Source organism: Chelmon rostratus, chromosome 5, assembly GCF_017976325.1.
Source record: "Chelmon rostratus isolate fCheRos1 chromosome 5, fCheRos1.pri, whole genome shotgun sequence".
Classification (NCBI taxonomy): Eukaryota; Metazoa; Chordata; class Actinopteri; order Chaetodontiformes; family Chaetodontidae; genus Chelmon; species Chelmon rostratus.
This window is the reverse complement of record NC_055662.1, coordinates 8,457,423-8,484,677: the sequence shown is the minus strand read 5'-3', so window position 1 is coordinate 8,484,677 and position 27,255 is coordinate 8,457,423. Positions and strand designations below refer to the sequence as shown.

Sequence of the window (27,255 nt, the reverse complement as noted above, 5' to 3'; positions counted from 1 at the left end):
TCACATAAATAATTTTTTGCAATTTGCATGGTTTTGATCAGAAAACGCTGATGTGGGTTATTTGGAGAGTCATCAAAAACAGTGTATTTTACCATTTAGTTTGGCGGACCTGGCAGCTGCACTTGAACCATTTGGTCTTTCCTTTGAATCCTCTGTACATCTGCCATGCTGATATATATAATCTGAACATCCTTAAACAATTACAGCACTTGAGAGTACTATGTATGCAGCACAGTCAAACTGTATAGAGGTCTAAACTTTGAAGTACAGTATTCCAGCTCTTTATAGGCATATCTCTTATATTACCACATGCAGTTTTCTAAACATAGTTTTCTTTATCCTGAAGCCTATCTGCATCTTCAAAGGCCTAATCATAACCTTCTTCTGCTGTGTTTATTTCTGTCCACTCAACCTTTAATTACCTAACGGAATATCAATCTCTTGCCGGTCTTTCATTTCTTAGTGTTTGACCACCTAAATAATTATCTGCATTTAGCCACCAATAAAATCTTACCACATTTTTTAGAAGTATCATGGATGTAGATATAATTGAGAGACTGAGCTTTCTCCACCATCCCTCTGACAGAAAGTGGTTATATCGGAGCATATTAATGTCTGAACCAAGGATGGTCATACTGTCACCTCATTTACTTCTTCAAATAGTTTGTCTAAAAAGAAACAAGACTTAATTACAAGGCATGTCTGCAAATCTCCCTATTTGAAGTTCACAAATGTCGCTGTATGTGAGCCATAAGAAAGCTGACCCAGTCCCTTAAGTGTTGCTACACAGTGAATTACCTCGTGCATTGCTCTCATAGTCAACTTAATAATGCTCTGCAGGAATCTGCCTTTAACAAACACTTCCAATATTGACTCCATGAACAAAGGAAATTGAATTTAGTGCAAACATTTTCCTTAAGCTCTGCCCAGCCCATGCCCCAGCAATCATTTGTCTGTCTTAAGAACTGATTGTGTTATGTACACTTTCCCTTTCAAAGCCTTACACCTGTGGCTTTGTCTGCCTGGGAATGTGTCCACAAATATAAGGCTCTGATAACGCTGCACCTGTTTAGTAAGTTATTTTAAGCAGGGTAAACAGCAATCACAGAACAACTCATCATTATGCTGTGAGCAGGGCTATTACACCGATCATGTGTGTGTTAGTTTCAGTTCATAAGCATCTAATTCTTTATACAGCTGTGAAAGCTCTGTTTGATGTTGGACCAGGCAAGGTTTTTATATTTATGAGCGCAGTGGTGAAAAGCCGTCTTATGGCTTACAAAACAGACAAAAACTATACTGATCTTTTATAAAGAGGGGCAGAGAGCAAAGTTCAGACATTTTGGTCTCAATCAACCTTCCTCTGTGCATTTTTCTATGAAAGTACACCTGTGTAATCATCTTAAATCATAGCTCAACAGTCCCGTTCCTACTAACTGAGATGCAATAGATTCAGCCTGTTTCCTAAATGTGCATCTGGTGGTGAATGTCTACACTCCAACAGCAAAGCGATAAATTAGAATTTTTGAGAAAAGTAAAAAACATCATGGACTGGTCTGTCCCGAGAAGGTAAGACTTAACAGTATAAGATCTTGTACTTTTCTTCTCCCTTTAGCACCCTTTGAACTCGAGATGTATGAGTGAGATGTGTGTTTGCTAATGGCACAATTCTGTCTGGGAGGTATTTGCTCTAACTTTGCATCCTCCATGTTTCTGCCATAACAAGCCAAAGAATCAGAGCAGTACATACCCAGCCTGACCCAGCACCATTAAATCTTGTCCAAGCCCGACCTACCCCAATTAATTCCAAGATGAACCTAGCCCAGCCTAATCCATTCAGACCAAAGCCCGACAATGAACTAAATATTTTTTCTCTGAAACCACATCCAAAGCCCAAAGTCAAGATTTTAACTGTCGTACACACTTTGGTACACTGTTCCCATTCTCGCTGCTTTTAGTGAAGTTAGCCCATCTATTATAAAGCATTAAGTAACAAGTGAACCCACTGTTTCTGTCATAACACATGACAGAAACAGTGGGTGACAAAGTCAGTGGACAATTCTCTGTGGGTTCATCGCAACGAGCAACCCCTTTCACATATAAGTAGTCATGTGATCCACCATAAATGTAAAAATATTGAATGTAGCAGCTTTAATGTCAAGTAGTACATTTTATTTTCCAGGCCCAAAATCCAACCTGACTGTGCAGAATGCATGCAGTAATGTGTTGCAGACGTCTGAAAGGGATAGCTGTAAAGTCAAACTAGCTTGACTCACAGTCAATTTCATATGAACTTCAGTGAAGAGCAGAAGTGCTGACCAATGATCTTTAAAGCGTCATTTGTATTATAAAGGCCCTATTCCAGTCCCAAAGCATATCATTTGCACATTTGGCGTTCAGCTGACATTTAGAGCCTGTTCCAGTGAATGAAAGGGTTTGGCTTCAATTTAATTTGATGGACATATGGGCCATTGCAGGGATCACGCCTGTGACCTTTTTAGTTACAAGGTGGTTGCTGTAACCATGAGGCCACCCTGCTGCCTTTAGCACGCCGGTGGTTCCTGGCTTGACTCTGTTATATTCTTAAATGTTAACAGACTTAATACAGTGGAACTCCATCATGTCACATGCAGTGAGTGGTAAGAAAAGCTGGCTCTCATTAGCTCCTGGACTGGAATCAATACTGTGTGTGTATGTACTGTACATGAATGTGTGTGTCTTGTACACATGCAAAGGCACATTCAGTTGTGTGTGTGTGTGTGTGTGTGTGTACACATGCATGCGTGTGTGTGTGTGTGTGTGTGTGTGCGCTTGTGGTCCATGTGAGATCAACGTTCAGGGACTTCCCCTCTGTTTGGAGCTAATCCCTGGCTGCACTGCCCAGATTAATGTGCAGTGGGAGCAAGAGCTGACAATTAGAAAAGTGCTTGTTCACTTCAAACCCTCAAAGAGAGGCCTGCTGTGACAGACACACACCACAAATGTTAACATTTCAAAAACGGGGATCCTGGATACGGAAAATGTTGAAATGTCTCGGAAGACGTTTTGTAATAATGCATGGCACACATGCTTTGAGCAGGAAGTTAATTGTTTTATGTCTGCAAATTACGTTTTGGTCGACTTGCAAAGATCAGACTAATCTCCAAACATTTTAGGAGGAAACTGCGCCCCACCCAGTGACTTTGAAGTCTGTTTTTTGTCAAAGGATTGACAGTTTAGGCTAAAACATGAAAAGTGGGAACAAGGAGTAAGTAGAGTTCATGGAAGGAGAATGTGTGTGCTGGAGCAAAGACTCTAATTCATCTCAAGTGGATTCATCATCTTTCCAAAGTCACACAGTTTTTTGTTAGATCCATGTGGTCAGTGCACAGGGGCTGTAACCTTTGCACACATTGCTACTGATTGCTTACAATTTTGGTGATCTAATAGTTAGACAATAAACCAATTCATTTTGGAAAAGGCCTAAAATGCTTGATTTTTTTTAAGCATAATGTAATAAGAATTTTGTTTTATTTTGCAGTGCAGTTCTGACGTATTATTTTAATGTACAAATACTGTAAGGTTATAAAGCATACAGTGCATGCAGTACAGCATATACACTACCTTGTTGTATACTGTATATATCACATTTTTAATAACACACTTGTACAAGGACCTCAGATCCACATCTACATCTAAATTATCTGCTTCAACATGCAAATTTAGTTTTTTCCACCTTTCTATGCTACATCCAAAGAACAAAAGGAAATTTCACTACTTCTGTCAGTTTCACGTTACAGGCTTTTTCGTTAAAAGAACAAGCCTTTTAAACGTATACCTGCAATTAATTACTTGTGAGGTTATAAAATTTAGAGTACAAGTAAATGAGAGTGTGTGGCATTCTGCTAAGTGAGAGTTTTTTGATCATACACAGTTGTCAAGAAGACTTAATGAAGTGCGAACACTTTATTTAAATGTTCACACGTTATAAAATTAGAAGCAAATAATGGCAAAGCTCAAACATCAGAGCTGTTATGTTCTAATGATATTAATCTTGTTTAGCATTGTGAGACTTAAAAACCTGTAGCACAAAATCCGTTTAACATACAACTGTATTGAAGTCTTTTGCACTTTTCCCTTTTTCTCCCAGTTTGGAAAGTCAAGTCATTGTTGCTGCTGATTCTCTCTCTCGACCTGGAGAAAGTGTTGACAGTCATGTGTTCCCTGAAAACCATACGCTGAGTTTATTTTTCTTGCTTCTGATAATAGATTTTTCCCATAAAATCGTAGCCTCACACGTGATTCTGAATTAAAGCACGGTGTTTGGATTGTGGTAAACGGTATCAAGATGAAGCTTTCTAAGCATTTACTATGTGGCTTCCTGTATCAGAGGATGCAAGATGTTGAGGAAATGACTCTGAGATTCAGTCATTTTTACAGCTTTATGTGGTTGGTCATGGACTTAAGTAATGTGGCCTTTTTGACATCCTGCACCGGCCGCATTCAGACAAGAGGGCATGAAGTCTGGCAGAAATAAACACACTGCACTTAGATGATAAAGCCTTATGCCTGTACTAATCCTTGGGTATTTCTTTTTTTACTTATTTCACACTTAACAATGGTAGATATGTTGTTTTATTTATCTTGTTTACATTACCCAAATATCTCACTAAAATAAAGTTAAGACCAATTTGAAAGACATTACAGTCTTTGAAGCACCTTGTTGTTTACTCCAAAGCTAAACCATTGTTCTCTCCTTTTAGCTATCAGGCAGTCCCAGGAACAACCAACCACATCAGTGTTGAATTAGATTCACAATATTTCCAGGAATGGCTACATAATACCATCCAACCCACGTACAGACCACATGCCCAAAAAGTAGGGGTGCTGTGTGAAACATATATATAATGTAATATAATTTGACATATAATCAATTGAAACAGCACAAAGATTTTATATTTAATGTTTGACCTCATCAGCTTTATTGATTTTTGTAAATATCTGCTTATTCTGAGTTTGATGCAGCAACATGTTTCAAACACATGGAGACAGGAGCAACTAAAGACTGGGACAAAACACCTGTTTGGATCATTCCACAGGTAAACAGGTTGATTGGTAACAGGTGATAGTATCATGATTGGGTATGAAAGGAAAGGGAAAGGCTCAGTCGTTCACAAGCGAGGATGGAGCGAGGTTCACCACTTTGTGAACATGATTGGATAAAGGATGTTACTACATGGGCTCAGGAACACTTTGTTAAACTGTTGGTGGTGAACACAGTTTATTTGCCAGTGCTTGTATTCTGTTTTTATTAAAGTTTTACACAGTGTCCCAACTTTTTGAGAATTTGGGTTGTACTTCTACTCAGTACATGCAGCACAGAGAGGCTGTCCTACACCACAGTTGTGTCCACACAGACATGTAGTCAGTAAAAAACGTGGGAAATAAAGACACTAACCCTCTTTCTCTCACTTCATCTGACAAAACTCAACCAAACTTTGTCCAAGACAAAGAGGGAAGGAAAATAATAATGTCTCAGGGGCTTTCTGGTGAGTGTGTTTTCACAGAGGTAATTCAGAGGACAACTCCCTCTCAACATCCTTGTTTTTTTTTTTTCTCTCCACTGCCTTCTGATTTCCACACCTGAGCTGAAGTGAAGGTTTACACCTGTGTTGGCTTCCAAGCAAATCAAAGTACAGATATTGAATATTTCTCATATAAACCCCCGTTTGACAACCTTTTTTCACACCCCCTCTTAATGACGTAAGAGGCTGCAAACTGTAACCTCCTGTACTGACAGGATCAGACAAACTGGCAAACTTGGCAAGGCATCTGCGAGGTTTCAGTGCAACACATCAAAGAAACATGCGTGTTTGTTTTACATTAGTGAGGTCTTTGCTTTTAATTTGTGAAGCTGGAGTGGATTTGAGTTACAGAGGAGTTGCAGGACCGGGAAAGGGATATTGGACAGGTGTAACATCTGTGCCGTTCTCGGAAATGTAATTATGGTGTATTTGAAACTGTCAATGATTGGATCACTAATGCAATTAAATCCTTAACCCATTACACACTGCATGTGGTGAAGTGCTGTTTGACTGGGTTAACTGAGGTTTTACTTTCTCAAACCTTTGCATTAACTTTAACCCTATCTCAGTGTTTAAATCTTTCTGTTGGTCTGGTATGATGAAACAAATTCATTTTTTACGCTTTCCTCACAGAAGCATCTAACATATTATTATTATTATTACTTATTATCTCTCTGATGCAGCAGACTAGCTACTGTTGTACTAGATTAAAAATAACATGGAAGACTGTAGTTTCAGGTTTAGTACATCAGCTGCTTTTTCTCCACTTCACAGGAATTTGTTATTACTCCTAGCCTTGAAGACCACTGATTTTTTCAAGTGTGTGCCTTGACTGTGTTTGAGAATGTATGCTACAAAACAGAACGGTTCTAGTTTTGGTACTGGCGTCTGTTGTATCATGACAGTTACTGACAATTGATTTAAAATCTTGTGAGCTGGTGTCGGTGCAATATTCGCAATGAGAAGAGTTAAGTTCTGTAAGCTGTAGATCGTGAGTCATCCCTGTGGAAGGTGCTGGTTGCTCTTTAAATTCCAGCAAGTGTCGGAGTGAAAGATTGTTATGTGTTTACTACTGCCGGATCATCGTCATGTGGTTACTGTAGCCAACGTCTGTGCCTAAAGTTGTAACTTTGTGAGCCCGTGGGCACTGCTGTATCTGTTGAGCTACAGATGCAGCTGACCAGTGTAACATGTATTTGCCTCCACTCAAAAATCTGTTAAAACATCCGCCTCAAATAACAGGAAGGGAGTGCTCTCAAAAATAAAGTTGTTTGTGGCAGCCTTGTTCGTGCCCACTAAGGGTACTGTGTAATTTTTGCATAGCTGCACTGTGGGTAACTCCGTACAATAATTTGAACCACATTATAATGATTTGTCTCCAAGGTGATAGTGACAAGTTTTCAGACCCACCAAGATGAATTTGTTTCTGTTTCCAGTCGAATGACTTGCAGGATGTTTGTGATGTGCAGTTCAACATCAGACGTTGTCGTCATCTCTGTGTTAAATCAGCTATACAGATGCAGCCATTGAAGCATCATTTCGAATGTATACTGTAGCTGTGACCCAATTACTACATGCTAATTCAAACCTGTAGGTAGTGTTCCCACTGAAAAAGTAACAAATGAAGTATTCTCAGGTCCACATGCATGCTAAATGCATTTGATTTTTGACACTGGTGTCCCTCAGTGCATTGCACAAAGAAAATGGGAAGCTAATCACAGCTGCGAAGATTTACAAGTAACAGATAATACAGCTCCAGGAACTCCTTGAATAATAATGGAAATAATAATTTTATAAGTTTAATTAATTTTAAAAAGTACATTCAAGGGCAAAAAAAAATGACAATCTAGGAAGCGTGGCATCCTTATACAGCACAGAAGTCATAGGAAGGAGGTTGGGGGGAATGACGACGTATAGAAGGACTGGGCTCAAAACTGGTGTTCACATCCCGTGTATAGGGTGATTGTTTAAGGTTAGAAAGCTCATGGATTTGGTAAATGTTTTACGAGCTACTACCAATGCAAGATACAGTAGATGCAGGACAAATTCAAAACCCTTTAACTGCTCTTTCCATTGTACATAGATGTTAAAAAGCTAGACCTGTGTTGAAACTGATTTTTCCAGAGAACCCAGTAAAGTGATGATTGACAGTCTTAACTTTATTGTTCATTTTGTAGCCTATCAGTTTCAATGAAAACAATCTTGTTCTTCCACAGTGTTGAATCAGTTGTCACAGATGATATGGTGTCTACCACAGATGGTTACCTTGTTTGCATGCCCTCTTTTCAAACAGATGTATGAGAAATAAAATCCTTAACACAGCTACGGTTACCTCAAGGTCTCGCCTTTGTTCCCCCAAGAAAACACGGTAGCTTACATTCTGAGCAGCTCCCCACTGAAAAACAAAGACAAGAAAACCTCAAGACTTTTATGTCTGGCATTCACGAACAAATTCTCAGGCGCTCAGATCTTAATAAATGCTTGCTTTACAAAGCACACAAGCTGTTACCAGTTTCATGCACCTGCACAAGCAGATCTCTGTGTGTAAGCACTTTAGTGTTTAGTTACGTGTTCATCTTTTGTACTTTGAAAGACGCATACTGCTCATTTCAGTCAAGAAAATACATGACATGCTCACAGCTCCACTTGTCCCATCATACGTCTGAATAAGAAAAGAGAAGAAGAGATCATTTAGAATACATAACAATAGATAGAGAACATGGTTTGAGAATTGACTGCATATGAAGGGTTCACAACATTTAGCATTTCTGCTACAAAGGGTATAATTGGATATACACTGTTTATTCAGATTGGATTCTTAATTTTCCTGGTCTAGAGTTAACCTATTTGCCAACAGTGATTAAGGTGAAGGAATTACAGTAGAGGTACTGATGTTGGTGCAGGACTTTGTCGCCATTGTTGTTGAGTTAAGTTCTACTTTCTCTGGATGTGTTTGAGAAGATTTTGTACTTTGTGCTTAAGATGTAATTTCCATCTTCCTTGAAGATTCTTCTGCCAATGACAACGGCCAATGCCAGGCATTAATTTGGACATCTCTGGTGTCTCAACGAGACCATTAGTCGTTACTCATTTATGTTAGAGGTGATAATGTGGGACTGTCCCACATAATGGGGGTATTTCAAACTGACTTGCAGGGCTGTCAACAGACTTGCTGGGGCCCAGGGGCAAGAGACCATCATAGCACCCCCCCACCCCCCCCCCCCACCCCCCCCCCCCCCACCGGCTTGTCATGACAACATACACAGTACTTCTTTTTACGCTTTGCAAGCAATGACAGTGTCAATTTTCAGATTATTTAATTTGAGATGGACAGTTAACAGACAGTAATGTGATGCGACACAGTATAAACAAACCATTTCCATCTATTGTCCCATGTAGGCTACAATACAATACAACTGAGAGTGCTATGCCTGCCTGCTAAACAACAAAACAGTATAACTATATATCCTATGCCTGCCCCCTCCACATCCCTGGGTAGTAGGTAGTTTTTTATTATTTTCATTTTGCTGAAGGCTCGCTCTCCTCCAGCTACAGTCACTGGCAAATCCAGCCACCGGACCCGAGTCTGTTCACCGTCGGGACAACATACCCGGTTGCCCCCCCCGTCAACGGGCTTGCTGACTTGGAAAGGAAGAAGATCGCACAGCAACAAGGTCACAAATCCAAGATGATTCATAGAATCAAAAAAAGATTTATTTTTAATGTTGATTAATATTGGCAGCAAAGATTAAAGTTTCATGTAATGATGAAATTAAATGCAGTATTGACATTCAGAAACTCTGCCTAGTCAAACACATGGGCTATAACATCCAGTAAGCAGTGGTGCTGCAACTTAAGATGATGTAAAGTCAGCCTACACTAATGTTATTCTTCATGTCTTATTGTAGGTTTGGGCCTTCCATCTGGACTGTAAAGCCATCAAATCCACTGTACCATATAGTCATTGCAGAAACAAATTGTAGTCCCACATATTTTCAGTATGTAATTCTTTAAGTAAGCAGAGGTTTTGCTCAGTATTTTGACATCCAGATTTACCCTGAAGTGGCAACTTGTGGGCTGGAGAAAGTTCATTTTGGTGTTTTTGTTTTTTCAATATGCTAGTAGATTCTGCACCATAATGCACTAATGTGTCATAGAGGCAGGACACATCTATCTGACACGTGCTATATTGAGTGCTAGAAAACCTCAGAAGAGTTTCTATATCTTCATCTTTGAATATCGTTTTTAACACACAAGTAAATCTTGGTGACATGTGCAAAGAGCCCATACATGTGGACATCTGCTGCAACAGGCCAGCCCTCAGACTTGCACATTGACATAAAAGAGTTGGTCTCTAAACAGGACAGGAAATGCAACAGAAAGGATTAAAGTGCCCACAAAGTTAATGACACCATAATCCCAGTTTTTCATCTTTTTTAGACAAGCTTTCGTAAACTCACCAGTGGACAAGCAACTCTGTTGCACTGCTTTCACATATATTTTAGGCTAAACTTGTGTTCTTCTTCCCACTGGTAATTTAAAAGCCAGTGGAATGTGGAAAATGATTGTAGGAGTGGAGGGGAGGGAAAAGATATGCCTTGCTTGGTCACTTTGGTGTCTGAAATCCGTAGCTGAGATGGCGTTTGACTGATTTGTGTTTTGACCACATGTGCCAGACCCGCCTGCTATTCTGAACCTGTAATTCCTCACTGAATTCAGGCATGCGACTAATTTACTGTAGGGGCAGGATTTTTTTTTTCTCTTCCAGGCAGCAGAAACTTTACCCCTTTTCTGTTACAGGGCTCTGCACCAAGCGCTGTAAGTGATGCCACCTGTCAGGCTGACAGCTTATTCTCCATATGGGGAAGGCCTTTATCAGCTGCAGTTGTGAAGACTAGGAAAATGTCTGCCACCTGCCAAGGATTTTAAAGCTTTAACTCTCTTCTTTAACAGGTTGCATACTTAAAAGTAATTCCATTATTTGCTGAGCAGTGAGTTTTGGACATTGTAAGTTAGTTGTTGTGGTAGGAAAAGCAGGCAGAAAAACAAAGAAAAAAAGTCCAGAAAAAGTGTCTTTTTAAAAGATTTACTTGTTCCCGGTGTGTTGAACTGCACAGCAGATGGTCCGCCAATGCAAATCTTGCAAAAGCACCCTGCTGGCTCTGTCGTCATGAGTCTGCCTTTTCCCTCTGCTTTTCTGTCTTCTAGTTTTGAGTTTTGGGTAATGCTTTACTTTAGTTGACTGAAAAAGTAGAATTACAAATTGTGCAACGGACTATTTGACTTATGTTTAAACTCCTTGTGACAAAAATCAACATTAAAATTGGTTGTGCAAAGATTGAGTTCCTGTTAAGCTACTTGTAGTGTTGGGTTTAGGAAGCCGGTCCAGGTTCTGTTTTCCCATGTTCACATCACTGTTTTATGCAGCAGCAGGAAGCTGCTTTGGCACCTACTACAGTAAGAGCATAGTGTGACTATGTTACTCTTTCCCAGTGAGCTCTACAGTTTAATATGCACGTCCAACATCTCTTCCAAAGACAACCATTACTTCCAGATCAGAAACCGTGCTTCTGCTTTTTCTGTCAAACTACTATGTTTTCATGCAGCCATGTCTACTCTACAGTACGTCGGCCTGTTGCTGCAATGCGTCGTTCGTGAGGACAATGAAAATTCTCCAAACAAAACACAATTCACACTCCAGCCGACATGAGCCGATGCAGCCGGAGAAAAACAGCAAAGCTGCATCGTGGGCCAAACTAAGGAGGTTTTAATAGAATTTCTAAAACACCAATTGCGAAAAGCAGGATAGCATTTTCTGATTCCAAGTGCCCTGTAATTTGAAGTGTGTGGGTTCAAGCCACTTATTTTGTGGTGATGGCTTTACTGGTGAGTTCTCCAAAAAGACAGAGGCCAACGTAGCCGAGGGTTGAGCTAGCTTCTTGCCTTCCTTACTGATTGACCGAGCCGCTTCCCCTTTGGTATCTGGCCACAGTTGTTCTGCCCTCATGGCTAACCTCACTGGGCGTAGCTGTCCACCATTGGGTGTTTAGAAAGCCCAATAGGAGGACACCTGCTTCTGGATTTATTTATTCCGTCTCTTGCACAAACACCCATGCAGTCTGTTTATGGATGCAGATGGTGAGCACTTGGGGTAAACAAATGCACAAATCTGCCTTTTTGCTGCACTGACATCGGAACAACAACTAAACATCCCCAGTATCTTTAGCCATGCATCAACCAAAATTTAGAAATTTAGCCAAACATACTATAACATATATACTGTATGTTGCATAACTACCTAATCTGGGCTTTATGCTTCATTTCCTCTAAGCACTATTTGACATTCTGTCCTTTACACACTTCAACTTCCCTGTGGTTCTGAGGACATAAAATGACAAAAGAATGAACAACAACAAAAAGAAAAACCCTCGAACAATGCACATGCACTAACCCACTCTTCATTTTATACAGTATTTGCAAAACCACACACCACTCATACATACTGTCACTACCTGGTCTCAAGGAATTAAGGAAACAGCATAAATTTGTCATTAAATTAACTTGTTGTAATAATCTACTAGATAATTAAACAACAAATTCAACCATGTGAGAAGGAATAAACAGAGGTGAGTAATCTAACAGAAGAAGAAAATCCTCTATGCAATCATGCATTGCGTAGAATAGAGGAAAAAGTCTTTTTTGCACCGTTTTGTGTGGCCTGGCCAGCCTTTGTGCAGGGCTTTAAGAGAATACAGATATAACATTAAACCACAGTGGAGGGCAAGAAGTCCTTTTGAACAGTTAACTTGTGCATTTTTGTATCCGGTGCCAAGACATCTGTCTAGTGACACACCCTGTAATTATAAACGAAAGGAAAAGAAATGTCTTTTGATTATTTCCATCCTTATTGCATGCACACACAATAAGGCCTGTTATGACAACTACACCAAAAGCTTTAGAAATGATTTTCTTTGACATGATATTGAGGTATCTCACTAACATGATGGCACAGCGACAGAAATGACAAAGTTTCAAACACTGTGTTTGCATTGTAAACACTCAAATATTTGAAGTCGTAGTGACCACTGAATCTGTGGGGCAAAGCTGAAATGTGTTCGTCTCTTTCCAGGATGGAAACAATCAAAGTCCCTGGTCTTTATTTATTTTTGCAGATATAGACTTGTTTTAAAATTAAACTTGGATTTAGGCTTTTTAGTGGATGGAAAAGCAGCAGCATGTGCCAGGAGAGAGTGTGGGGAAGCCTGGGAAGGGTGGCTGCAGTCTATCAGCAGCCCATGTGGAGGGTTGTGATGAAAGGGTACGTTAGAGGGTGCTCAAACAGATTATGGTGACTCACAGCACTGTACAAACAACTTACAACCCTGCTCTTTTATTTAAAAGGCACACTCCAACATATTTTACAAAGAGTGATTGCATTCAGTAGGTGTGTCTGTGTGTGCGATCTGTGTAGCCCAATGCTTCATGTGTATCAAAAAAGCCCTGATATGAACGGAATTCAACTGCTGTTTCCCAGAATACCTGCACTGTGAGCCTTTTTAACATTTTGTACATTGTTCAACAGTGTTTGACTTTTTGGAAGTGCTGGTTGTAATTAAAGACTGTTGACAAATATATGTTTAAGGTAATTTAGAGAAGGTGTCTCCATTGCATAGTTTGTCCACCAGACACCAAAAAGTTTCAGTTTTTATGTGAAACAAAATCGGTTAATGTCCCAGCATTGATTTTTTTAAACCTTTACCTATCAGGATTGACTGTGACAGTCCAGTGTCAGGCGATGGTTACAGTACTATATTTTTAAATGTATTTTGTTTTTAATGTTTTTTTTTTTGAGATCACACTAAAACATCTACAAAGGTGTAAGTGCAGATATTTTTAAAATCCTCCAGGATGTGTGACAATATAAATTTACTGCATGTTATGATGTTATAAATTTTAGGACATTTCAATTTAAAAACTCTTAATAGATAAAATAAAATAATAGTTTTTGGCTAATCCAAATCAAGGTGCTATATCCATTTTTAAGTGATTATCAAACAAACCATGAGATTAGCTGTCAGTGCCGCAATCATTGTATAGATGTTTTAAAGCAATGACAAGTAAAATCTTTCAGCACTACTCTGTGCTTTCTCATTGTGCTAGATACCTTCGTATGTGTGTTTTGAATGTGGATGACAACTTGTCCTTGAAACCTGGAGCCAAGACGTGCATTCCTTAACATCACTCATCTTTTTATTACTGTGTTGCCATGGATTTAACGTCGACAGTGGTCAACGATTTGTTGTGATTAAAGTGAAAGAACGGTAGAATTCTGAAAAATATGCATGCCTGGAACAATGGGAAAACAAGGGTCTGGATGCTTTTAATCTGTCGTGCTTTGTGATGTGATTGTTAGGAACATGATAAGTTGTCAGTGTCACATTCACATTGAAGTCAGAGCAGTTAGCACTGGCTATGCCGCTGCTGGGGCCTGATTTGCTGCCTACAAACTCTTCAGAAAGTCAGCTCTGACTCTGGATCGTATATCCTGCAGGATGTGTAATTCGGGTAGATCCCCACGGATGCAACACACCTCAGCACATATGGTTTCTAGCGTTGCATCTATTACACAAGCGGGCTGTGTGAAGTCACTTCCAACTCAAATAAGTAATGATCCTGGTCCTACTCCTGAACCCCTCCCCAGACTCTCTGGACAACACACACACATCAACACACACTGAGCATGTGTCAAAGGTGAACATGTTGTTAAAGGAAAAACTGAAGCTGTTAGGGAATCCTACATTAAAAACAGGGCCTAAGAATAACTTACCTAAATATTTGCCGTGTGACGAACAAAAAATCAGGACATTTTCGATATTCTAGAAAAAGAAACTTACATATGCTGGCAATATATATTTTATTGAAAACAGGTTACAAGTAGCTGAGATGATGCTTCACTGCTCATATAGAACAAGTGAAGAACAGGGTGTGTTACTCCTTACTTTGTTTTATAGAAAGATCATTTATAGAAACCTGTCCATCATTAAGTTCAGTGAAGAGCTCGTTTAACATAGAGAATGATAAATTATTGAGCAATGGTTGCTTGGATTACATCATTGGGATTGTTAGTGGCAGAAAGTAAAATTTGCTTTAATAAAATGCAGAGATTGTATTTATGCACACAAGAAATGTGTCTGAAAACATAGTCCTGGTTTCGCTCCTAAAGATGTGACATTGATGGGGAGAGAGAGAGATCCGTCCTGATTTATTTGCAGTCAGTGGATGTATTTTTCTTCATCGATCTAAGAGATATATAATTATGTACTGTTATCTATTGTACTTGACAGGTTTTGAATCATTGCCTTGTTTTGTCTCAGTCTTTGTCATTACTGCTGTTCAGTCTTATGGATGTCAGATGTTATGTGTCATCTGTTTTTTGTTTCTGTTTTTTTTTTTCTCTCATTGAAGTATTGCAAACACATCATGTGTATCCCAGGAGGAGCCACTACTGTTGTTGTGACAGTAGCAAATGAGGACCTGAATGAACAAACACACACAGACACACACACCGCACTTCTCAGGGGATATCCAGAAAGGGGACAAGGGTAAAGCCGGCCAGAAAAAGGGCTCCCACCTAGCAACATTCCTGTAGCGCAGGCCATGTTTTCCTTACCCCAACAAATTTACACAGTTGTTAGTGATGGCCCGGGATTCCTCCCGAAGCGCAGCCCACCAATAATAAACAGTATGGCAGCTGACACCGCAAGACACCTGCACAGCTCCCTGACACTGCAGGATTGTTCCCGGGGACTGGGGGGTTGGTGTGGGTAGAGGTGGGCTGGAGAATGGGGGGAGGAAGCAGGGAGGAAGGGGCCTTAGGGGCCAGCAGACAGGTTGGTGGTGTGTGTGTGTGTGTTTGGGGGGGGGTAGTTAAACTAGCAGCAGTCAGTGTTGTGAACAGGTTGGTCTCACTGACCTGGCGACAAACCTAACAACACACATACAAGTGTGTTAAATCCGCTTTGTGTAATTGAATGTGTACTGTGATCAGCTCAAGCCTTTTCACTTCGCTCTCTGTCTCTGTAAGTTATGACGGATGGGCTTATTCATTGATTTTATCTGATATATTGTTGTTGTATTGTGAGGGACCGCGTGTAGGTAACAATAGATAAAATACTCATCAAGGGGTTCAATGAGCCAGCTGACAAAATTAACCATCCAGTGTGATAAATGTGTTTGCGTCATTTATTGAGCAAAAATGCCAAATGTTTACTGGTTCCAGCTTTTACAACGTGAGGATCATTATGTCACTGTGGATTTAAACAGCTTTGGGTTTTTCATCAGGCAAAACAAGCAATTTAAAGATGTCACTTTGGGCTCTGGGGGAAAAAAAAGATTAATTGAGAGTAAAAGTGATAGTTGGAGCCGTACACATAATGACACTGAAAATACAGTACAAGACTTATAATGTTATGTAGAACATCCCATCATTTATACCTTATTAACAACAACAGATGTTAAGCACATTCAAATAAGGAAAAGGTTAGTTCAGTGCAGCCATCTTAATACAATATGCCAGTTTTGAAAGACATCACAGGGTGTGTCATACACACCACACAAACAATTACTGACAGTCACACACACACATTCAGACATACACTGCTCATGCCACAGGATGTCAGGTGGTCCAGCCATTGTGTCCCCACCTGTAGGACATTGTCAAAGCACAAAGGAGGGCCACAGTACGTGTCAGCCTGCTGTCAGCTTCTGTTTGACTTGAATTTGTAAATCCCTTCTCTCAGCCGTGGGGCTTTGAAAGATTAGCCAAAGGTCTGTGGAGTAATTCACATCTGTGTGGGTTTTAGTTATTGTCAAGAGGCAGGGGATCCCTCCACAGTTTTCACAGACCACAATAATTACGATTGTCAACACTGTTCAAGTTTCACAGTTTGTTTCGGAGCGCATAAACACGTTCACAGTGGATTTTTTGAGGGTGGGGTACCCACGAGGATTTGAGATGCTTTGTGGTGTTTATTAACTGTACAGATCATGGATTTAAAGGGAACTCCTGCTCTACTGTTCTGTACCGGTTTATGTAACCTTCATCTTAAGGTCACTGGTGTTTTCCTTCCATCCAGCTGAAATTTCAACTGTGAACACATGTGAAAAAAAAGAGTTTCAAAGAGGAGCAAACTGAATATTGAGTATCACAAATAGCCAGAATCTCTACCTGGGACCTGTGCAGCTCTCTGCTTCTCAGGCACTAACCAGACTGATGTTTGCCATAAAGCGGGGGCCTCTCACTCGCTGCCCTGTGAGGTCACAGCACCTGTTCTTGGTAATTGCTGGCAGGTGACGTAAGGCCTCCACTTGTTTTCCATGGTGTAAGGTGGAGGTCCCCCGGCTCTCTCCAACATAGAGGCTGGAAAGTCACGTTGGTTGCAGCAAATACGCAAGTCTGACTCGATTGTTCTCTCCCCCAGGTCCCTGAGAGTGAAATGAACTTTGTCTTACCTGTTAAAGGCGAGTTAGTAAATTAAAACAGAATCATGTACTTTTGTTTAGGCCCTTTCTGTTTGTCTTTACTGTATTACACATGTACTGTATAAGGCTTATCATTTTCATTTCATTTGTAACTACATGAGAAAGGACACATGTTGTAAAAGAGGTTTCACTCTGATGTTCTGCTGTTCTACAGATCAGAAAAGTCTTCTGAAACCTGAAAAGAAAAAAGGAGTTAGTGGCACGGCTGACGTAAATTTCCAGTTCAGTGCAACTTGAGTGTAACTTGTGTAGGTTTGGTGGTCTATAGTCACAGTGTAATAGGGTCGGGCAATGTGATGATTTATACCCTGACACGATCCTCCATCAGAGATTTCTCTTACCATTTATACTGTGGTAGCTATGCTCAGGACTGCTTCATGTCAACCATGAATTTTTATTATTACACATCAGTGTGTGAAGTGTTGAATTGTCACATATTTCATTTGTTGGATTTACGAAAAAAAAAAGGCTTTCCTGCTGTTATCTTAGATATTTTGCAATTGCAGGCAACTCACTGATCAGAATCATTCTTGTCCTATTGGACGTTTAGCAATGTCGCTGTATTCCCAGATCTCGGTCATTGCTTTTATGAGAAGACCCAAGTTTTAATAAATTAACATTCTTAGCATGTCACATACACTGCAGATGATCTTTATGAACAGACTTTTCTAAGACTAATATTCTACATAAATGGATACTGCTAAATACCCTGACTTATATAAAAGACAAAAGCTAAAGCATTTTATTCAGAAATATGAGCAGACTTTTTCTTTTTAAACTGTGTTCTCCCCTCTGTTTTAGTGACTCACACTTGCTACATATTGCTGCAAATATAATCTAATTTTCAGTGGACAACCTAGATGTTTAGATGCTGCGTTTTGTGACGAGAAGCATAACAAGCAGCCAATGAGGAGCCTGTTCTATATAAAGCCACTGAAGCCACTGTTTTATCCTGATATAACTGGCTCACAATTGCAAATGATAAAATTATAAAATCTAAAAAACAGCCAGGAACCAAAGACTGTATCAAAGTGAGATGTTGTATCCGTTTCACTGGGACATTGTGAAACAGGTACTGATTCATTTAGCAAACCGACCTCAGTGATTGGCGTATCCTCCATAGACGAATTTAACTATTTTTATCACCACTACCCAAATGTTACTCGCCTCCTTTGCCTTTGCCGGGTTCATCTGATGATGTCTTTTCAAGGCTGGCTGCAGGAGGACAGAAGCCAGTAGATAGGGTATCTGGCCCAGGCCTCCAGCCAGCTGTGAACCTGATAGCATCTGTTTTAAACGTTTCAGAGGCAGAGAGAAAGGAGCCCTCTTTTCTTCTGAGCTCTGGAGTGCTAGTTATCTCACGCCTTTTTAGTAAAGGGATCCACAGATGGCCCGTGTCCTGACAGTTATACAAATGTGATATCGCTAGCTGAGGTATTCCGCTTGGATCCACTTACTGTGTTACTGTAGGCCGACAAGTGGGACTCATTCATGCTCAGAGTAAACAAGACTAGTCAGACACAAAAAGAGTCCTCCTTTTCTCAAGATGAGGCAGAAAAGAAAGAAAGAAAGAAAAGCTTTTTATCTTTGGCAGACAAAACAACCTCCTCACACCTGAGTGTGTCCTCTGTTTGGGGTTCTTCCCAGCCATTGTCATCATGTGTTATCTAAACCATCAAATCGACATGAAAAGATTTCATGTTCCGCTGTTACCTGAGGGGAGTTGGACAACTTGCCTTTCATTTGCTTCATCTGAGTCCGATGACAAAATCATTTGTCATCCTTTTTTTCTTTATGAAGATTATCTGGTCTGGTTTGAGCTCACTTCAAAGACCTGGAAACTTCCTTTAGATTCATGTGTTTTGTTTGTGTCAGAGAATCCAAGCCTTTCTTGTTCTTACTCATTGAGTTCTAATCAGAAATCAGTGTTTGGGTTATAGAGAGCCAAGTTGTCACCCTCAGGAAACGAGGGAGAGAGAGATGTAACTAAGGTTTCTGGCCTGTTTCAAACAGGGGATGTTGCAGTTCATGGCCGCCGTCTTTAACCCCAAAGCTGATGTTTGGCTGTATTTTAAGCTTTTTTTTTCCAGTAAATCAAATTGAATAATAAAAATTTTTTTGCAGCTTTCAGGGAGAGTAGATTATCCTGGCTCTTGGGTCAGAGTGTCAATAGTCTAATGTCTCGCTATCGGGCCTGATCATATGGCACATCACATGCAGCATCATTGCAGCATTAAAACATTACATTTAAAATAGTTTCAAGTCTGAGCTGTCAAGTGTTGGAAAAATGACATGTATTGCTATTTTAATACGGTGTGTTAACTGGTGGAGCGTCATGCTGCTACCAGTGTTGGTGTTCTGTCTCTGTTTGGGTCTAACTAGCCTGGGTTTTACTTTAGACCAGCCTGACTGCCTGCTGCCTCCTTTTGGAATGGATTTCTTTAAAAAAAAAAAGCATTCGAGACCATTTGAGATCTGGTTCAAAGACCTCAACAACAAGGCAGTAGTGTTCATGTGTTTTTTCATGTGATTGTTGGAGCTACAACTTTGAGGTAGATTGGTCTGTCAAACTTGTGCTAATTAAAACAAACCCAAAATATCAAGCTTAATAAACTAAAAAGTCAATACGTCTTACTTTTTCTTCTGAATTGCAACAGGGTTAGCTCGCTGAACGCACTCTGTCTCCAAGCAGCAGCTCTCGCTCATTCTTCTGAGGCAAACCATTAAATTAGCAAAATAAAATGACCCCAACCCCAACAGCTGTGTTGTCATGCTATAATGTAGGTAATTTGAATGTAGTCGTTCTGTGTACATTTATGCTGAAACTGTCAAAGGGATTCCCTAAAAATAAGATGCAACTTAACGCTTTTCTAAATCCTTTGTATATGGAAGGTCGTCACACTTTTTGAAGGCCTGTTTAGGCCCCCTTTTTGGTCTTTACTCGGCTTTTCTCTCTTAGCTATTCACACAACTTACAGCATTAAGGACTCAACATTTCATGTCATTTCAAGCTACATTCTTGCCTGGACTGTAGGTGTGTTGGAACGGAACTGAGACTCTCGTTACTGTAAGTCGAAGGATTCAGCTCGAGTCCCACGCACTTATCTGAGCAGGATACTCTGTAGACGGCCCACCTCGGTGAGCTCGGGCCATCGCAAGACAACATTAGTCAGAGTTTCTGATTTGGACCTAATTCAAAGTATAACATGAGCCGTTGTCTGTCAAAGTGGGAGGATTTGTAACAGATCCCCTATATCTGTCCACCTTTAACAAGTGACATTGGCCTTTGTGGCTTTTACTCGGGAGAGGCTTGATGGCCATGATTATTTACACAGAGGGTTTACTTCTTTTTCTCTCTTTTTTACAGTCGGTCATTTTCATAAGGGATCATAATACTCTTGGACAGGAAGTATCTGGCTATATAGACTACGCCCACAGACTCAAGACCCAAGATTTTGAACCATATTTCAGCGGAAAGAAGAGGCTCATGCCAGGACGCTCGGATTTATGGTAAGTCTCCTTCCATTGTAGCATGTCCACATTGGTTGGCGAGGCCTTGACTCGAGTGGGATTTGACGAGGTTTGAAGGGTAAGGAAATCTTATTATCCAGGATTAAAGACTCAGGTTGACGTGAGAGACCAATATAGGCTTGGAAGGAGCTGTGCAAAGGGCCAGCATAGTTAGTATGTACAGCACCAGCCCTTGTGGCCTCAGCATAGATGTGGAATAAGCACACACTTCTAAAGAAAAGCTGAGTAGAGCTGCCAAAGTGCAGAACCTGTCTGAACAAGACAGACATGATTAGAGTCAGGATTAAAGTGGGCTTAAACCATGAGATTGTGATCTTCTTTCAGTGTGCAGTAAATTTGTCATCACATATAAATGTAATGGGAGCCCATGGGAGGCCTCAAAAGTATAGAGATTACTTAAAATACACTGATAGATAAATAGATCAACTAACTGATGTGCTTTTCTGTTTTCTTCTTGCTGATTTGAAGTGGAGCTCTTTTCATAATTAATTGTGTTTCATATAATTTTAAATCTTTGGGTTTTTGATTGTTGGTTGAACAAATTAAGCACTTTTACCTGAGCTTGAGGAAACTTAAATTAAACCATGATGAAAGTAGTTGTTAGTTGTAGCACTAGTCAGGTGTCTCCTCGTGTTTCTATGCAGAGTTAGTGTGGCAGTTGTTGGGTGGTTTATTTGAAAGACCCCAGTGTTAATTAATTCTGATGTAGCATTCATACCTAATGTTGAGGGAAATATGCCAAGGGAAATATATGGGTCTTTAGTTTCTAAATGCTCCATATGTTCAACAGCTAGTTGCTAACTTTGGCTTCCATTGGTGCTTGGCAGGTAGTGTGCAGTGTTGGAAACAAGGTTGATAAGTGATGATTGCGCACAACGGCATTCACCAGTGCCAGTTGCACAGTTCCAGGCCAAACCACAAGTGAACTGCTGACCTCACAGGCGTAAGCTAAAGTCTAGTCTGTATCCCTGAGTCAGGCAGGTAACATCTTTATAATTTGTTGTCTATCAGGAGAGCTGTGTACATAGAGAGCTGTCAGCAAATTACCGGAGCCAAAACCATTCCCACATTCCACATGCTCGTGCATAGTAACATATTACCAACATTTCAGATACGTGCGAGAAATTTCTTGAGGACAAATTCGACTAGACAAGGGGGGAATGAGTGTGCACTACATGGTTATTTTCAGAGTTCAGCCAGGTGACATGCACCCTGCATAACCTCATTGACACTGGGCAGAACATTTTCTCTAATGTCCTAATGTGCGCAGATTCTAAATTTTTGCTTAACTCCATGAACTGGATCTTATTTTCTCAGTTTTGACCACCATTCTTGTTGGCTCGAGCTTTTTCTCTCCAGCTCAAATCAGGGCCAAATCAAGAGTCACACTTTACAACAGACCATTACAATCAAAGAGATTGTAAACAAATCTGCAGTTTGACCATATTGTCTTAGTATTTGGATGTGAAAATGATAAAGAACATACCTGATATGACCATTATCATTTTTCATGTCATTGTAAAACTACTTGCCAGTGCAACTACAGTAGGTACAGTAGCTCACGAGAAGCTCTGAAAACCATGTGGATATTCCAGTGCAGAGTTGGCACAGTAATTTCTAACTTTCACCTTTGTTTTCACATCTAAATAAGCGTAGATAACATGGTTAAACTGGCGGTTTATGTACAGACTGTTAGGCCAAAAATAGAAAGGTAAGACTGAAGTTGTAAAAACAACAAAAACAGAATTTTCCTTCTTTTCCTTGATTTGACAAAAACACTTAGCTCAAGGTCCAGTTCCAGAGCTTTTTGATTGTTTTTACTAAAGGTTTATTCAGACAGAGCAACTTTGCGCCAAACTTAGCTATAGCTTGTTAGCTGCATACGTGCGCACCAACCAGTGCGTCTGGAGTGTGTTTACAATCTGCTCAAACTCAAATTCCAGCTCTTCGTTATTTCCCTTCATTCTCTTCCTCTTAGCTCTGCACGTTCATTAGTTGGGTTCATAAAGCCCTGACAATATGCGAGTCAGTCATTTGAAAGTATCACAGAGATCCCCAGCTTTGTAAAAAAAAATATCCTTGTTGATATTAAAAGTGTGATACATTATGGTTTGTAGAAAAGTGCTTTTGCTACAGCAGTCAAAGTACAACAAGAATGAGAGTCTGTGTTGTATTTTTGGAAGTGGTTTTCCCTTTCTTTGAAAGCAAAGTGTCAAACATGCGAAGCTTTGTTGTTTTATTTATCCATTTCGCACCACGTGTTGTGACACACAGCCCCGCTCGTGGCCTTGAACTCGGCCTCCTCTCTGGCGAGTGGAAGCCCTAACAAGCTGTAGGTGTGAGTCATTGGGCGAGCATTCCTGGAGGTACAGCCTACTCCCTAATGATGCTTTTATGAGGCTTCCCCCCTACACGGGTCTCCCTGCCCTCCCTCCATGTGACATCTGACTTCACACTCCTGCTCTTGTTCTCTTTTTTTCACCCACTAAAACTCTACATCATCAGATTAACACATCTCTCTGTCTTCATTTTCAACTTTTCTAACCTTGCGTTCCACGCTTCGCTGCCTCTCCCTCTCTCTCCCCTCCTATGTCATCCTCCACCCCCTGCCCCCCCCCTTTTTTTCATCTCTGTCGGGAACAATAACACCCAGTGTGGTTGCCGCTAAGAGGGAGCAGATGCTGGAGCTGCTGCCCACTCAGTGCACTAAACCTCCCACCGCAGGACTCTGAATCCTGTCCCTCCTCCTCCTCCACAGCCACAAAGAACACAGAGCAGCGACACCAGCGCCAGCTCTGGCCTCCACCTCCCACCTCCAGCAAGGAAGGGTGGATAGGTTCACGTACACACAGTCTGCAATGTCTCGAGGAAAAAAAAAAAAAGAGCAGTGGCAGAGTGTCTCCCTGGAGCAAAGCAGAAGAATTTCAAAGACTAGAAGAAGAGAAAATAGTTGGATGTGATTAAAGAAAAAAAAATAGTGTAAAATGTAAAGCATGTCTGTGCTCCAGCAGTATGCTGCTCAAACAGATCATTACTTTCCAGTTTTGTGTAATCAATGTGATAGCCCTTTACCACACACACAAACAGGATGCTAAAGACTAAATGCATCAAACTTTTCTCGTTTGACATTTACCTTTTTGAACACACAGGTCTTCCTTCCATCATTTCTTATGTCAACCTTAATTTCCAGCTTGAAATATGTGTAATTATGGAAGCAAGACCATATGATAATGCAGTTTGTTTTGATTTTACAGCAGCTGGGAAAACAGGAACCACAGTTTGCGGCCGTGAGACTGTTAGTTTTGACTTTTGTTCTTGATGTCATTTAGTCACATTAGAAAACTAAAAAAATCGCTCATAGAGATGTTGAATCGGGTTGAATCTTTCTCTACGTTTTTGTACATTTTGAAGCACTTGTTTAATTCTTCTGTCCTTCACAGTACATTCTCGGTCACCTTCGGGATGTTGCCGCTTGCACTGACTCCATAGGAACACCAAGGAGCAGAAATCAGTTGAATGCTGGGCTTGATTTATTTTAGCAGGCACACTGGGTGGGTGGGTCATATAAACATCATTTGTAAAGGCATATGTTGTAAGCCTCTGACCTCCTGGGAAACCTGGTTAAAGTAAATCAAGCACAGCATTTTCCTTGTTGCATCTGTAGAAAGTTTACATCTAAGAAGCAGTTAATAACACAAAACTACAACAATAGCGCTAGTATTGGCAGTTATATTAATAAAACCACACTTTTCTTGGCAAACTTTGTAAATACTGAAATTAAGTGAAACTTATGAATGACCGTAGCTTTATTAGATTATATAATTGCCTCTGAGAGACAGTAACTTTTAAGAAACACTGTGAGACTAGTCTGTTTTAGTTCCTGTAACTTCAGGGCAAAATCTCTGTGCCTTTATATAAATTGAACTGAAATGTGCCACTGATACTGTACAGGTAGGGTAAAAAAAACTGTTTAAAATATACAATGTTACGCATTGAAAGGCTAAATCTTCATTACGTTTTTGTCTCCATTACTTTTTACTGCGAGCTTCCAACGCACACACACACACGCACATAAATAGACACACACTGAAGTCCTGACCCTCATCTAATTATCCCACAGATCTGCAGCTCCATGCGCGCAGCTTCCTGCCACTCCAGATGTGCCTACAGCATCTCTGATGTCTATTTAATGTTCCCCAGCAAAGTGACCATCTGTTTATGCACTCTGGCTGTTCCCCTCCTTCCTCTCTCTATCTCTCTCCCTCGTCATCCCCGTGTTTGGTAAAGACTTTTAAGAGGCTGGGCAACATCTGACATATATCGTCCTAACTGATTCTTTTCCTCTTTAAATTGTTACAGTGTGTTAAGGCACTGTTCACCAAGTCGATTTTTTCTTTAATATCCTCTTGACTACAAAATAGGAACACATTGATTTTCATCTGAAGCAGCAACGCTGTACCTTCATTTTTGTATGAATCTTTCTAATTCAAAAAACCTGTTGAAATGTTGCATCATATAAAACTTTCCTGCACACTCGCTCTACCCTGCGTGCATTTGGCGACAGACTGAAAGATTGAACTTGAAGGATCTGCTCGGTTGAATCACAGCGCATGCCTCCTCCGAAGCCAAAACCATATTGCCTCCGCGCTCAGCCTCTGCAATGCACCTGTGTGTCTGGCTTCATTTTCTGCTGTAAAAATATTTGCACTGCTGTCCTATTTTATTAACTTTTAATACAAAAGAGAAACTGTTCCAGCTCCGAGGGTGATTTGGCGGCCCGGCTTGAAGCATTGTGTCCGAGCTCTAACGGGGGGCGGCGGGATATTCTACCGCAGTAGAGTTTGCCAACTCGATAAATATTTGCTGGTAAGCCGGAACATTCCATGTCTCATGTGTTGATCTTCACACATGGTGCACACATACTTCATTGGCTGGATCCTCAGGGTTAAATCCAATCCGACTGTTTGTTCTCAGTGCTGATAATGTTTGGACTGTGTTTGATAGATTAACTCCGTGTTCCACCAGCAGTATGATCATCGGAGACCTCCTGCCAAATTTGATGGGCTTTTCTGTCCATGTAAAATGACACAAACTCTTATCAGTGACCATAAATCTTTTTCGTCAAGGTGTTATCAGACCAGACTGATAAGCTGTCATTAGTGAGCATTCTTTGAATATGAGTGAAGATTTTGGACCGGTCGCCTGTATTTTTCTAAGGCCCTTTTTACAAACAGAGGTTGACCCCTAACCTCTCTCAGTCAAGGCGCTATTAGCCTCTTGAGCTCCAGTCAAATGGAATACGGGATAACACCCAGTTGTGTCACCGTTTTATGTAATGGCTCTGGCCTGTATGTGTGTGTGTGTGTGTGTGTGTGTGTGTGTGTGCGCACTTGCGGGTGTGGATGTGTGTCTTAACATATGCAAAATGGTTTAAAATTGATATGAGCATAAGGCGTAACGTGCTGAAAATAAGCAGGTCATGCGTGTATATTGTAGGATTGCTTGCACAGAAATAAAAACTTGGATTGGCCTAAATGAATAATAATACACAATATGCAGTGCAACTCTGATGCAGTGTGAACGTCCACATTATGAATTATTGTTTGTACCCATTGTCACCAACAGATATCTTGTTTATAAAGTAGAACATCTAGCCAAGCAGATTTTCACCTCAATTTTATTTCAGTGTTTGCAGCAAATGCTAACAAGGTCCTCTTGTAAGGCTGCAACTTGCCATTATTCTTGTCGCTATGTCTTGTTTTTGTCCACCAGACAATCTATCATCCAGAGGTATTCAGTTTACAGTGATTTGATATAAAGACACAACAAATCCTCACATTTAAGAAGCTGGAACCACTGAAAGTTTCAGTATTTTTGCTGGCTTAAACAGTTAAATGATTAATTGATTCATTTCGTCCTCTTTATTTAACAACAAAAGAGAAAACAACATAAACATAAGAACAACATTGTACCGCACTGCACCGTTGTGTGCAGTTTTCATAACCCATAAAAGCAGGTAAATGTCACTTACATATTAATATTCACAATAAACATGAATAAATTCCCAGATGAACTAAAAATAATGAGAAAGTCAATTAAAGCTGTGTGTATGTGGGTGGTTAGATACGGGTTTGTTAATGGGGTTGTCATCTGTGATTTGTTGTTAAATCAGATCCATGACACCCCCAGAAGGCTTAACAGTAAATTCAACCCATTACACTCAGCCTCTCAACACTGAAGAGGCCTTTTGTGATTTATCCTGGAAAGATTAACTTCAGAAACAGTTACTGGACTTCTATTCTTCAGCCACGATAGAAAAACCTGCTGAACGAATACACATGCTAGGTATTTGCTCTTTTATGATATATATCATCCAGCGCAGAGAGTCCAGCTCCTTTGAGCCCTATAATGAGACTGTTGACATTACCCTGGAAAATGACCGCCTGGAGATAACAATAGAGCTAAGCACGGTAACTATGGAAAGTGAAAGGACACAGTGCACGTGTCAAACAGCCATGGTAAATGCATAGGGAACCAGGAACCGGTGCTGGGAGCACCGTCATTGTTTCCACCAAATCCAGGTTCTCACACTTTTACTGGTCCATGTGTCTGGGTGTGG

At 40.4% G+C, this 27,255-nt stretch overlaps 1 protein-coding gene across 1 annotated transcript in view; it reads left to right on the top strand.

Moving 5' to 3' along the window:
- Positions 1-27,255, top strand: part of cfap299 (cilia and flagella associated protein 299) — a 72,759-nt gene that overhangs the window by 36,464 nt on the left and 9,040 nt on the right. The window contains exon 4 of the mRNA XM_041937945.1: positions 20,473-20,615. Within this exon, the coding sequence (XP_041793879.1) occupies positions 20,473-20,615 (143 nt within the window). The remainder of the gene's footprint in view (positions 1-20,472; positions 20,616-27,255) is intronic.